This window comes from Vidua macroura, chromosome 13 (assembly GCF_024509145.1).
Source record: "Vidua macroura isolate BioBank_ID:100142 chromosome 13, ASM2450914v1, whole genome shotgun sequence".
NCBI lineage: Eukaryota > Metazoa > Chordata > Aves > Passeriformes > Viduidae > Vidua > Vidua macroura.
The window spans coordinates 14,190,728-14,206,146 of record NC_071583.1 but is presented as its reverse complement, the minus strand read 5'-3'; the positions used below and the strand labels follow the sequence as shown (position 1 = coordinate 14,206,146).

At 38.4% G+C, this 15,419-nt stretch overlaps 1 protein-coding gene and 1 long non-coding RNA gene across 3 annotated transcripts in view; one reads left to right on the top strand and one right to left on the bottom strand.

Annotated features, from left to right (window-relative positions):
• The first annotated feature begins 65 nt into the window (after positions 1-65).
• Positions 66-11,976, top strand: LOC128813890 (uncharacterized). Its single transcript, XR_008439207.1, has 3 exons — positions 66-162; positions 1,273-1,435; positions 11,892-11,976. It is a non-coding gene; the product is annotated as an uncharacterized LOC128813890 (long non-coding RNA).
• DCP1A (decapping mRNA 1A) overlaps positions 10,100-15,419 on the bottom strand; it is a 32,141-nt gene continuing 26,821 nt past the window's right edge. For both annotated transcript variants that reach the window (XM_053989315.1, XM_053989316.1), the window contains one exon: positions 10,100-14,072. In XM_053989315.1, the coding sequence (XP_053845290.1) occupies positions 13,992-14,072 (81 nt within the window). In that variant the 3' untranslated portion in view covers positions 10,100-13,991. The remainder of the gene's footprint in view (positions 14,073-15,419) is intronic.

The following is a 15,419-nucleotide window of genomic DNA, read 5'->3' as shown; positions in this document are numbered from 1 at the left end:
CTCCTCCCGCGGGCGCCATTTCCGTGGCGCGCGGTGAGGCGGCGCTGAGGGCGAGGCAGCCGCGCTCGCCGCTCAGAGAATCGCAGCAGTGGTGGGGCTGGAAGGGAGCTCTGGAGATCACCCAGTGCAGCCCTCCCGCCAAGGCAGGGCCACCCAGAGCAGGTGACACAGGAGCGGGTCCGGGTGAATTTGGAATGTCTGCAGGGAGGGGACTCCACGCCTTCCCTGGGCAGCTGTTCCAGTGCTCTGCCACCCTCAACGTAAAGAAGTTCTCTCATGTTGAGGTGGAATTTCGTGTGGTTTAGTTTTGGCCATTGCTCCTGTCCTGCTGCTGGGCTCCACTGAAAGGAGTCTGGCACCATCCTCTTGGCCCTTTGTCTTTGAGATATTTATATGCATTAATGAGGTCCCCTCAGTCTTCCCCAGAATAAAGAGGCCCAGCTCCCACAGTCTCTCCTCATAAGAGATGTTCCAGATCCCTCATCTACAGTGGAGGCCTCCACTGTACCCCTCCAGCAGTGCCTTGTCTGTCCTGTACTGAGGAGCTCAGAACCGGATAGAGAACTCCAGATGTGCCTCACCTGGGCAGAGGGGAGGGACAGCATCACCTCCCTCGACATGTTTGATTCTACCCCTGCTCCATAAAGCTGTCAGTCTCCTCCCCAGTCTTTTCCTGTCTCTAATAAAATGTTACAGTATCCCACAGCTTAACACTAACCTGCTTCTTCCACACAGGTGAAACAGTAGCAGACTTGCCCCCTGTGGCTTCCTGTCAGGATATAATTCATATTTCCATAACATATGTTAAAAAATTTGATGAACACATAGACTTTTGCATAAAATATTGACTTCACCAGCTATCAGTCAGCCAATACATTTTCTCTAGCAATTCTGAACACTATGACATTAATGCTAGACTTAAATAGGCAAGTAAAATATTTCATATTTGTTCTAGAAAGCTCAAGCATCACTAGAAGTCACAATCTAGAAACAACAACAACAACAAAAAGGCTAATCAGACAACAATGACAAAAAAATAGTAGTGCTGGGTTGAAGGTTGGAATTGACAACCTTAAAGGTATCTTCCAACCTTGATGATTCTGTCATTCTAAGATACCTCAGATCTTGCTCATTCAACCTGGTATTCCTGCACTGCACTCCTGTATTTCAGTTTTCTGTCCACTGGTAGTTTGTCCTAGAAACTGTGTTGAATTGATTTAAAAATATCCTAGTTACATATAGTGAACTAATGCTATCATCATCTACTTCCAGAAGACACGGAACCATTCCCATTAAGAACCCTACACCTTCACCTTCAAGGCTCTGCAGACTTTGGGTTTCAGAAGCAAAGGAATCCACTTCCATTCACAGAGCATTCAGCCGTGCTTACTTGGCAAACTGCCAGTAGGAAGTAGCATGTGAAACTCTTAGCAAGGTATGGTAAAACTTTTTTCCATAAACTAACCAATTTATTAGAAGAAATAAAAGCAGACGCCACTCCCTTAGCTTAACTGTTTTGTTAAACTGTTTCATCAGCTGTCTTCTTGAAAATCCTTTTAATAAAGATCTTCACAAGAAAAACTAGACTGGAAATAGGCCAGGAAGGATAAAACAGAGCCAAACAACCAGACTTGACAGTAGCAAAGTGCAGAGGTTGTTCTGGAGAGCACACTATACAAAGGTTAACTTCTGCAACTGCCATTTCCTCTGCTCCGGTCTATATTCAACCTCCAAATAATTGGGTAGGGTAGGCCTACTACCTGTGGTGGTTATTATTTTTTTTGTTTGTTTTTGTTTTTGTTTTTTTTTTTCTCTCTGCACAACCAGTTATCAAAATCTTTTAATTTCAGTAATGCACTTTGAAATTATATGGACAATAAAATCAGGATATGATCGGTAGAGCCTGATGAGAATCACACAAGCATTGGTTTAAATTTAGGAACTCTGAAGACATGGGCTGTAATGCCAAGAGCTTTCAGTGGCAGAGCAGAGGGCCAAGAAATGAGGGTATTAATGCACTTTCATTGTGCAGGTTTCCTCTCAGGATACAGAAAGACACCTTGTACACCTTGTAACCCACTATGTTTAAACAGCAGCTTGGAAATTAAGTAACACATGATAGCTAGAAAGTAGCTACTTGTGCAGGAAATCATACCAAAGAGATCCTAGCTGAGGAAACAGAAACAGGACTGCCAGACACAGTGGAGACAATCAACAGCCATTCTTAACAGCAGTTTCCCCACAATATTCCTATTGAAATCCACTTTGGTACAACAATATAGGGACTTCTTTTGTCCTCCTGGAGCTCTGATGCCCAAAGGAATATTGTCAGTAGGGGAATATGAAAGATCTCAAGAGTTACAAGTAACATCTACGAGAAATGCTGATTTTTTTTCTCTTCTTTTGCAGATTTTAAACTATAAAATCTACCCTAACTGTTGGTGAGGTAACAATAAATTCAAACCTAAGTTCCCTGTACAAGATCCTTAACTGAACCTTACATATGCTACACACCAGCAAATATCTTGCTTGGGATCTGGTTGTGCCATTGCCTCAAATAGGCCTAAAATCAAATTAACGTTGTAGAGTGAGGGTAACCAACTTCTCTGAGCATGTTGCACAACTTTTCCTCTTCTCCTCTGTTCATTCTTGCATCCTTTCCACAACCTGTCAGCCTTCTCAAGGCAACAGCACACTTGATTCTGTCTGCAGTCATATGGTCAGGAGGTAAGACTAAGGCAGCTTGAGCCACTATTTCGGATCAAGTTTCCTGATTGTTCCTTGCTCACTGTGCTCTGGCTTTCTCTGCTGAGCAGTCCCACAGCTCATGAACTGGATTCCTTTCAAATAAAGATGAAACAGAAGATCCAGTCTGAGAAAGCAGCTAATATATCCCAGCTGTTAATGAGTTCAACAGGACAGACAAAAGCCAGTCTGGAGCAGAATTCAAACTCCCTTATAGTGCAGATGGGGAGTCCTGAGCACTTTGTCATGTGCTCTATAGACCTGCTCTACTGGAATCTCCTACCTGCTGATGTAGTCAAAGGCACAGAACCATTTTAGCAGCACAGCAGCATTTATTAGCTTGAGCTCTGTACCATGCTCATGGATTTGAGAGCAGTTGTTAAAATACTGGCTGCACTGAGGAAGGGAATGACACTTTTTCTATCACCCCTGCTGTTTAAACACAGATCTTTAGACAGATGTTGACATTTGGCTTGACCATCATCTCATTGACACGGAGTTATCCATGTCAGCTGAGTGAGGTTAGGCAGGATAATTTGGTCTTCTCTAATCTGTGGTTTAGAAGAGGTGCATGAAGTAAATTCTTCAAATGAGGCCAAGTGTAAGTGAAATCATGTTTATGATGCCAAACTCCACAGTGTTTTGTATTGACCAAAGATACATTAAGAAAACATGGCTGTGCACCCAATTTCAGCTCCATAAAACAAATTTCAAAAAACTTCATAAATACATTTGCACCAGGAAACTAAAAGCTTATTTTAGAGATATGGCTACTTCATCTTTCTGGATGGCTGGTAGTATTTACAAACATAGGGGAAAAATATCAAAATAGAAGCAGGTATCATGAAAACAATGAAGTAATTTCTGCACTAAGTTTTTGCTTCCAACAGGTTAATTTACTCCCTATTTTCTGTCTATACAGTGTGATTAAGAGGTGAGCATTGCCAGGCTGTTACTGTTCTTCTCTGCATAAATCATTGATAGTGGTAAAGTGAAATGACAGTCAACTAAAATGGAGTTCAGTGACTCCCCACTCCTTTGCCAATGTCCTTTGTTTTCTCTCACAATTCTTTTAAATATAAACTGGCCAGATCATAGCCTTGCTCTTGCCTTTGTTGGTCCACACTGATTCCATTCTTTGGCTGAAGAGTAAGGCCTCTGGTCAAGTCTCTGTATCACAGTGATGATGTGCTCTTGAATTGCCTTGTATGGCTCCCTGACAAACTGTCCCAAGTGTACTGGCAACAGCAATCTTAGCAAGTGCCTTCTCTGGCTGGACATACGGTGCTCTCTTGTTCCCCTCCTGTAAGAAAATAAGGGGGATGATCTGGATCAGTCCAGTATTACTACAGCTCACAACTTATTTTGTTTCCTCTATTGTTATCTGAATGGTAAAAAAAATTTAAGATAGACTTAGCTTAGACAATGTCATTGGGAGATCACTGCCCACAACTCCCCCTCAGTTCCCTGAATCCTTGTGCTGCATCACCGAGTGCCTATTGTGGTATTGTGTTGTTAAAACAGCAGCTCAAGCATTCACAGGATGAAATTCCACCTTGTGTCAGTGCCTCCACTTTGATCTACTGAAGAGGCATGTTATTTCTGCACCTCTGACCAAGTGTGATGGACTGTAAAGCAATAGCTGAAGTCATGGTATACATTGCATACAACAGTCAACATTGCTTCCACATTCCTCGGACTTGCCTCTGAAACCACATACAATGTGATTAAACCAAGGATGCAAATGTATGGACAAACAGCCTTGCTTCAGAACATACAATCACATCTCGTTAGCTTCAGTATTAACTACTAGACTAGACAGCTTATTAAATACATGCACAGGATAACTGGATTTTTCTATCCCTTCATCCACATTTTGGTGTCAGGGCATTATGTACAGCAGAAGCATGAAAGCTCAGCTATGACTGACATTTGCTGAGTTACTGCAAAAATGCATTGCTGACATAAGTACATGCAACCCTGTTTACCAGAGCAGAAGCTGCATGCACTCAGCACTGCTAGAATTCAGGCCAGTTAGCTACCATGGGGCTACGTGCCCAATTTTGCCTTAAAAACCGTTCTCAAAAGATTGCCAAATCCAAGTCTAGTAAGAGTTCATCACTACAGAATCCAAACAGTGGTGAGTAAAGAAAATGTGTGGAGGTGTGGGAGGAGACCAACAGGCTGTGCAATTGCAGTTTGAGCACTCTATGTATTCCAAACTGAACTGGAATTACCAGTCACTGCTGTCCTGGATTGTAACCTTGCTAGTCCTGAACACCTCCTTGTAGTGCACAGTGTTTAATTTCATTTGCAGAGTAGCTTAAAAAAGAGAAGTGGAATTCCACTCACTGTGGAATTGTGGTGGAATTCCAATCATTGTAGCCTGATGGATGGGAATGCAGTACATTGTCAGACCAAATATGGTGCTGCAAATTTTCCAGAGGCTCAGTCCTTATTGTCACATCTCACTCAAATTCTATTCCTTCATCAGTGATAGCAAGTGGTTTTAGATAAGCACAAGTGCACAGTCAAGTAAACACCCTGTGAAAAGAATATTCAGCAGGCTGTGAAATAACAATCAGCTCTGCAGTTCCCATTGGAGCATGAAAAACACTCTCAACATCCTTTAGTTGCCATAGAACAGCAGTTTGTGCTACACAGACTACAAACAGCTATGACCAACAACCTGGAAAATGCAGGGTTCTTCTGCAGCACCTGATGCAGAAACATCCAGAAGGGAAATCCATCCACCTTTGAAGTCTGTAACAGCAAGATACAAGGACAAGATACATACAAACAGAATAGATTCATAGTTTAACTCAACTAAAACCTTCTTCTCGGCTGACAAAATTGTCTGCAAAACGAAAAATGTGTATGTAAGCCTTCACAAAAGAACAGACCATTTTTGAGTTATACGCAGGCAAATGTTGAATAAAAACAATTTTAAACCGTAGTTATTATTATATTGCCTCCAAATAAAAATGCCATTTACTAAAAAAAAATGAAACCCAACACAAAAATTGCAAAGTTTCCAAAATATTATGACAGGTTTATAATACATGAAAAATGTTCTGATTAAACCAAATAACGTGAGACAAGTCTTACACAGTGAGACTTTTTTATGTCTAAATTTAGCCTGCCAGAGAAAAAAACAAAGCATGTATGTCTCACACAGTTTTAAGGAACTCACAGTGATTAGGTTTGGGCTGTTTGATGGTATTTAGGGAAGTATTTCCGCTAGCAGTACAAGAATATTACAGTATTTAAATCAAAGTCTGAAATGCTAATATTGCAGTATTTTGGGGTATTTGGATTGGTTTAGTATGACCAGTTAAAGATATTATTTACAAAACTATTTAAATTTATAATCTGACTTTTCACTTACTACAATTTCTTCAAATTATGTTAATAAGAAACACTTATGTAGTAGGAGTTTGAGGTCTCTGCCTGCATCTGTGCTTGAAAGGCCTACTGAATACATATATGTTCCACAGTTACTTCACCATGCTTGCTTTCTCAATTTGATTCTTGACTCAAGTTCTATGACACTCTTCAAACAAGCTCAGAAGTTATTACTCTCTTTGGTCTTTGTTTAAATGAATATCTGTATTCAATTAACTGAATGTGACAAAATTGAAAGGATAAAGATATCGATGATAACTTGTGCCAAGTGAAATCTCCCAAAGAGCAACGCTTTCACAGGGTGCATGTTTAGAAAGAAGGTGTAAGAGAGCTGTAATGCCCAAATAAAGCAGGATTTATTTGTGCTGTAATGCGTAGGAGAGAAAGTGAAAAAAATCCTCTTCAGCCTGACCTCTGCAACACAGCAGGGTTTGACTATTCCTTTGAAAGAACAGCCGCATTAGAAGCCCTTTGAGAAGGAAATCATTCAAGAATGGATGAAATGGATTGATGCCAGAGCATTCTCTCATTTTGTACCACCAGCACATCCTTCCACATGCAAAAACAGTAACTTCAGTTAGACATGGAACAGATTGTTCAGCTCATCTTCAGTAATAACATTATTTAGCTGCTAATGAATTTAAGGAAAAAGAAAAAAGAAAAAAAACCTCTGATGTCTGTGCAACACATCACCATTAATTGTAAGAAATTATATGTACTGCATGAAAACAGGTATAGGAGCAGTAATAAGATCAGGCTTTTTAATCTAAAATGATGTTACAGATAAAGCTACATCACAGGCCTAGGCTCAGGCACTACAGACTATGAGTCTACATTACTTTCACATATGTCTGTTACGTTAGCAGTTTCCCTCAGACAGCTGTCTTCATATCTGAAGAATATTAATTTATTTTGAAACCCATATTAAAAGTACTGCATGTGTTTCTAACAAAACCTTTGGGTCTTCTGTAAAAGCTTCTGTTGTGGCAGGATTTTTCTACTAAACCACTGAAAAGTAGAGCTCTCTCTTTATAATGGGCACCCTGTGTCTTCCATCCTGAAGATCACATCAGGAGCAGGGCTTGCTGTAAACCACAACAGACTCTGTACACATCCAGACCCTGCAGGCTTCAACTGCACTCCTGTACCTCAATTCTGGGGAGTTTAAGAAGACAGAAGCTTCCTTTGCAGCAGTTTTGTTACATGGGAGAGCTGTGTCCCCAGAGGACAGAAGTGAATTTGTTTGATGCTTAGAACGTAAACCAGAGAAGGCATTCAGCATCACCCATAAATCTCGAACCTACATGAGAACGCTGGATAACCTGCTAAGCCTCTCTGATCCCTCTTCCAAACCACAAGAAGTATGAGCAGGATGTGCAAGTCATATGCTGTCTAAATTAAGACCAACATAGAATTTTGTTTACAGGAGCCAGGCTGGGTGATCTTTGCTCTGTAGATGCTCTTAAAAGCTTCATAACTTATTTATGAGGAGAAAAGAAGTAAAACTTGTGCATTTACATCACATCCCTGCGTGTTTCCAAGAAAGGCCTAAGGGCAAGTACTTTCATTTCAGCCAGCATATAAAGCTTATTCTTTTGTGGTTTTATTTCCCAAGGTTGATTTTGTAAAATGAACCTGCTTGAATTTTAAAGAATGGATGCTGGTAGAAATATTTTTAAAGGTCTGTTTAAAATGAAAAACAAAAAGCAATGAGGTATGAGTAGTCTTGTTCTGTGTAGCAAATTTTAAACTGTAACGGGAGGCCATCAAGCAAAGACAAAAATTAGGTACTGCTGTGATCAGTCAACTCCACTGTGCTGCCTCATTACCAGAGGTTAAAAACCCCACAGCAAACCTGAAGAATTAGAGCAAGGAAATCATGCCTACCCAGTCATTTTCTGAACACACCCTGAAATACTCTGAATTCTTACAGGCAATCTGCATTTGAGCTTTGAGAATACCTAAAGACATGCAGCAGTATGGAAACAAAACTGTAACCTAAATTCCTCCATGCTTCAGGAAATAACTTCACAGACCATACTTTTCTCTCTACAATATTCCCTTTCATATTTACATGAACACTTTTGCTATTCCTTCCCTTGTTTTCTTCTCAGGAATCTTCTATTCAATTGTCCTTTCCCTCTTGTTTTATTGCCAGTGCTCTTTCAAAAACTGATAAGAATCTCTCTTCACTGTCCTCTTTTCTCAATGCTTTTTGAGCCTGATTAGGAGTGTCTTATGAAAAAATTGTTGCATAACTGACAAGGATGAGCTTTACAGTTCATGGCTGTATTTTAAGTTACAAGTCTATCACAGAATTTAATTCTCCTAAATTAGTAGGCCAGGTCAAAAAATAAATCCCCCAATTAAAATCTAGAAGATAGAAAAAAGCTGATTCACACCTGTTGTTGTGTGAAGGTAAGTGAAAAAATTCCACTACTGGGCACTGGAAATATCTTTTGATACCACACATTATAATTTCTAATATTTTGATTAGAAAACTAAACCAAAGAGACATTTACCTCAGCCATAATAAAGACTATTTAGTAACTTGAAGGCGTCCTATTAACAAATGAAAAAAACCCTGTATGAATGACAGGTTTCTTACTCTGTATGACCTTCTATAGTGAGAAGAAAGTGTAGTTGAACCCTTACCAAACATGAGCCCACTAACTTCAATTACTTTGGCCCATGAACATGAGCTACAACTTGTTATTTCATTCTGCAAGCTTGTAAATGAAATTTGAATTTTAGACAATGAACTTTAGGAAGCCTAATGCTTATTCCCTGATTCCATCCACTACATATCACCATCGTAGTAGGGATTGGCTTCATTCTGTCTTACATTTTCAAAAAACATAACTGTAGAGCACACAGGATCAACAGAGAAAAGGCCAAAAAGATTTTGGTTTGCATGAACTCTTTGTACAGTGCCTGGTTTAGCTGGAGATACACAGAGAAATCAGAAGTACTACCTTATTCCCAAATCAAAGCACAGCACTTAATGTGAGTAACAGTGAAGACGAATACCAGGACCAAAGAAGACAAACAGATTAATGGCACTGAAAATGAAAAAAATATTCTTGATATCAACCAGACAGGCAACACACCTAATATAGAATTTAGATCTAGATTCCAGAATTTAAAGTTTGATTCTAAGCAGTTTTCCACTTTTTTTTTTTTTTGGCTTTCAAGTATGTTGCAGTAAATCCATGACTTCTGTATCTGTTTTGTATGGCAGTCTTCTATTAGAAGAATCTGCTTCTGGACATAGTACAGGCATCACTCCAATATGAACCATCAGGGCAACAAATGCCATTCTCCAGTGGCCTCCCCTAACATTTGACTTCCCTTGAAAGCACCAGCTCCTATGGGTAGTTAGAATGGGAATTAGCATTTAGCTAGGATTTAGGGATTTAGGCCTAAGGTTTTGTTTAATTTCAAGATGAACTTCTATGTTTTTCTTCCCTATTTCACTTTGTGAAACTTGGATCAACCAGTTGCATGATGTCAATCAGATATGGCAGGAGGACAACTGCAATTTCCAATGCCTTGGATGAAAGACCAACACCAGACTGAGAATCAAATGTCTAGATGGATGAAAGGGGACACCATAAAAAAGCGATACAGAAAGGCATCAAACACAGAGCTGTACTTACAAGCCAGTGAAAGTACACCTGCATTTCTTAATGTGATAGGAAACGTATCTGTTTATCAAATTCAAAACACAAGGCTTCTGACAGCAGCAGAGGGCCTTGTAGAAGCTGTTCCCCACTGCCCTTCAAGCAGTCAGGTTGCATTTTCTATTTGGACAAATGCAATTTGGTTCTATCCCCCGAATGGAGTAAAGGAATTTGAGTTTTTTCTCTGGAAAATATTAACCCTAAATAAGAACTGAACCTTCCAGTATGCTAATAGAACTCTAGAAATAAAAGGAAACATCACAAGATTTTAGGAGGTGCTGAAACATTTGTTTTGAAGTTTTATTACAAAAATATATTTGCAAACATACAAAATTTTGGATGAAAAAAATGCTCATTCTTAAACATTTATGCAATAACTTAATAACTGCAAACATACATAGGTGCTATAAAACCCACACCATACCAAAAACGTTAATGATGCAGTATCTACATTTTTTGACTTACAATTATTCAGGTTTCCAGAAATCTTTCCTTGAAGCCCCCCCTTCCCCATGGTCTTCATATTGAAAGAACATGCAAATGGCTACAACTGGTGCATATGCAGAAGTGATAAAACTCAGAAATTACTAAAAGCACATAATGCACATAAAAGAACCTAACTAACCATATGCCCATACACTGAATAGATAAAAATAAATACACCACCAAATCAGAGATACTGCAATTTTTCCAAGTTGAAGTGAAAGGAAGATATTGCATCTTAACATTTTTGCAACATTGCCAGACAAACATGAGGTGATACATATTGCACACATTCCTCTTGTTAAGATATGCTGTACAAAGCAACCCAAATACCTGGCAAAAAGGTGGCTGATTTGCTTAGAATACTTTTAAAAACTAAGAAGTCCCAAATTAAAGTTAGTTTTCCAAAACATTGCAGAAATTCTATCAGTGACTACATGTGGCATAATGGATTTCAGAAATAAATCAAAATGAAGCAATTAGAAATGCAAGCAAAAATGATACATCCAGCAGCAAGTGTTTAAATATTGAGTATTTATACACAGAATTACACATTTTATATTAAATCAGGATTAATCACTTGCATTTTTTTATCACTCATTCTGCAAATCTTGTTTAATTTGGAAAGATATTCTCCTTCTAAAGTTAATAACTGTTAGGCACCTTTCATATAAACTTTGCATTGTTAAATAACAGATAAAGTTTAACTACAAAACTGAGAATTTTGATTTTCCTGAACAATTCAACAGATGTAGGTTTTAAAACTGTCTTTGATTAGGGAAAAAGTAAAAGTCCAAACGCAGACCTAAAGTAACTTAATGTGAGCCACAAAAAACATGCTTAGGTAATAATTTGAGGAGTGTAGTCTGAACAAATAATCTTTTGATTCCCAGAAAGAATAGATAAAATCCCCATTAAGCCTGTAAAGAAAAAAAAAAAACAAACAAAAAAACCAAGAACTTTAAGATGGTCACAATCATTTTCTGTGATGCCCCAAGGTAACTTGCTACACACTGGTTATCCCTACATGCAGATAACACAAATCAAGCACTTCAACAAGCTGGTCATTTCAAACTTACACAAAAATTAAAAAAAAATTAGGGAAAAAGGTTTTTAAATACAGAGTTCACATTAAAAAAAACAAAACAAAACAAAACCAGTTTTTATGCTGTAATTGAGCCTGTGTTTCACAATAAGCTTTTAATTAAAGGAGTTGAGCTGTTAAAGCCACTCCCTGGCACTTGTCACACCTCTGCACTGGGGGGTTCCCGTGTCTGCTGGCCCCACGCAGATCTTGGAACAAACACATGCACTTGTTCAAGGTGTAAAGTTTGCTGTGGACACTACAATTTCAACTCTGGTTCTCTGCCAGTTCATTTGGAAAGTTTGGGCAGGGAAGTAAACCATCAACCTGGTTCCTACCAGGACACTACAAAACCAAAGTAAAGTAAGGATCTGCCAACTGCTTGTTTTCCAGCTGCACAGGAACCTTCACAGGTTAAGGATATCTAAGTATTATTACTTTTGTACATGGCTGAAGAACTCAAAATCCCATCCTTCCTATCATTTCTACAGATCTTTGGATATGACTGTATTTAGCAAACAGTATCAACATGCACTATCAGCTTCCAGCATATCTGTTCTTACAAACCTTTATCAAATCTTTGATTGAAGAAACCAGAAGCTGTCCATGAGAAGTTACAGACTCCATGTTTGCTAAATCTAGGTAAGAGCAACCCTCTGCTTGGCTTAGACTGTCCATTTTTGTTCAGAGGAACTGCTCCCTGGTTTGTTCCTTTCAGTGAAACTTTTCCTAAAAAGCTCAACATAAAATCAGTTTAGTTCATGAATCTAACTTGAGTCTCACTGTTTATGTGCATACACAGTATTGTAACTCAAGAATTTATGGAAGAAGCTCCTATCTTCCTTTAGAAATCTGAGTTTGTATTGCTCAATTCAAATGCTACCATTAAATCAAATACATTTATTGATGAATGCACATTAGCATCTTTCCCTGAATCTTGAACATTTTTCTAACAATATACTATATATTTTAATTGGAAACACTGAACTCAAAGGCTGAGAAGAGCTTTTCAGAAGGCAGGTAGTGCTAAACAAAATATATTTTCCACTAAAAAGCTAAGAAAAAAACCTAAAATAGTTCAAATACATAAAAATATTTGAAGGTATGTAAATTATCTGTTGTATCTAAAACATCCTGATTTGTGAACAAGTCACAATTAAAGCTCAATTACTAGTTTCCAATGAAATGGCCATGCACCTTGACTATGTCAACATTAACTAATCCTTAAGAGATCTATACTTACATATATGTTGTAAGGAGCCAAACAATATTTTTCTTCATATTTCAATAGTGCTTGAAGGCAAATAATGAAGCAGTGCATCACAACTCACTACAGATTATCTCTTTACTCAATAACCCAACACTTTTCTACTGAAAAAGCATTTTTTAAAACTACTATTGCTGGAAAAGGTTGGGACCTGAACTCAGATTAATTACCTTTGCATGCCTTTAAGAAATAAATACCCATGGGTAAACCAACACAGCAGCATAAGAAAGTATAATTAAAAAAAATCTGATTTCAAATGGGAAAGTACCCAGTTAAATTCTTAGTGAATAGTGACTTACTAAATCACATATACAAAGCAGTAACATTTTAATTAGATAAACTTCAGACTATGAAGTATACACAAATTATTTGGGGAGAGGGCAACAGAAGAAAAGCATGCATTTGTTTCCCATCTGCATAGTTTCCAACACTGCAGTTCCAACACAACTGAGGAGAGAAAGCCAACTACGGTGCGGTCCATCCTTAAGCTAAAAGGGAAAAAATGTTTAAATTTTTTAAACACTGCTGAACAGGAAGAGTCTTCCCGTGGTGGTCTCCTAACTATAAATTTAAAATGAGAACTTCAACATGCAACTCCTTTGTTGCTGAAAGAAAAAGTACAATCACTGAGGATTTTGCATATTTCAAATTTTGCCTTTTTAGAGAAAATGGCCTTACTCACTTGGGTGTTTTATGTCAGTAATGCAGAAACAAGTAAGATTAATGAAATATTGAAAGGATGAATTTACATGCATTAGCTAGAGACTGCCAATATATTGAGCTAATCACATTTTTAGACCTTTTGTTAAAGATTTAGCTCCAATGGCCTGGCTTCCAGACCCTTTCCCTCCACATACCTGCCAGCTTAATCACAAGGCATTTTGCTCTCATTTTCCTTAGTCCTTCAAACTGGAACTTTGAATTCAGTTGTTCCCACAACTGAATTTAGTTCTGGTGTGCTGTAGTGTATTATACTGTGCATTTGCTGGTTGAAATAGTTTTGAGTCTGTAATCCTTGAACAGTGAATAGAGCCAGGAATTAGAGCCAGAGCAAACATTTGCACATTCACTTAATGCTAATGAGAGCTCAAATGCAACTTAAGTCCCCTCCCCAATAAAAAAAAAAGGTTTGCTGGTGATGATCACAGTGAAAACCTAGATCATTCTGAGAACATTACTTTCATAAGTATTTAAGGAATAATCTTTCCTAACAGGTTCAAATTCAAGACATTGAAAACTAAATATTCTTTTACAAAAATATTAGTTTTATAGATGAGGCGTAATTGTTTCTAAATGAACATATTTTAAGTAGATTCAGCTTCAATTATAGCTTAATGTTGTCTGTACTCTTGGTGAGGACTTGCAAGTAGACTTCATGGATAGTGCTGAGAAAATGGGAATCATTCTGCAGAAAAAACAGAAACACATTAGAAACATTAGTGAAAATATGCAAAAAAAGGTTTAATTTAATGTCACTTTAGTTGTGGTAAGGATTCCTTGCAGCTGGTAAGGGAAGGAGCTGTGTGCCTGCACAAAAGGTGCTTTTGGAACACACACAGGCTGTGAACCATGGAGCTGGGCAGCAGCTGAAGGCATCACCAGCCACTCTGGATGCTCAGACAAACAGACAGGGGTCACTGTGTCAGCCTGGCCACATTTTGCTTCCCTTCAGAGTCCAAACCATAGTCTAAGGCATAAAGAATCCCATTCTGTGTACAGGCTCCCAAATAAAATCTGCCTGAGTGTCCGATGTGATATTATTTGTTAGGCAGACCAGCCTGAATGGGAATGCAAAGAATTCCCAAGTCAAAGCATGGAAGTGAATTGGTTTTATCTATGGACAAGATTTACAGTTTTTCTTGAGTCTAATTCCTTCAAACAACAAGTTACAAAACTGGTATCTAATCACTTGGCTTGAGAGTGTAACAGTTGTTTGATAGGATCTGAACAGCAATTGGTATCCTGCTCAGAGTGCTGTGTGAGTACCCCCATGCTGCAGGATATGCCTGTTTCAGTCTTCATTCAGCTCTCTCTCTGTAAAGACTGGAGACAAATATCACTGTCAGATCTCTAAAATCACCACTCACAATATTAGCAGGTGAGCTCAGTTCCAAGATTAGTTTAATTAGAAAACCCATACACACCAGTAGAAGAAAAGGTTATGTAAAATGGAACAGATAAATCAGGCAACCTAATGACGGGATCTGGTCCTAACAACTCGGTCACTGGGAAGATACTGTTTGTTATTTTAGACTTGCATTTTGGGTATAAGCTCTACTAACACCAGCATGGAGTGAACAAGAGAATCCTGAGCTAAGAAATAACTGTCATTCATGGCAACTTCACCATGACATTAGAGGTCAAAATCATCTCAATGCACAGCTGCTCCCAACATCACAGATTTAATTAAACAGAACTTTTTAGTCCCTAAAAATAGCAGAGCTAAAACTTTGCAATTTCCATTTCAAAGAAACACAGTAAAAGTAAAGATAAGGAAAGGTTCTACGGAACTGAAAACAGGAAATCTTTCCTTGAGGATGTGGAACACTTAAAAAGACAGCAAAATCAATTCCCACCTCATACCAGCTTCTACTACTGCAAGTTACTCCTCACTCATCTACTAATTCATATGGAAAGGACACATCAACCAAAAGCAGCAAGCTGTGCTGTACTCTGTGTACAGTGTGGGGTAATCTGCCCCTTCAACAGAAAAGAACATCTTTTGTAATCTTTCAGGGCAAAAGGAGTTACA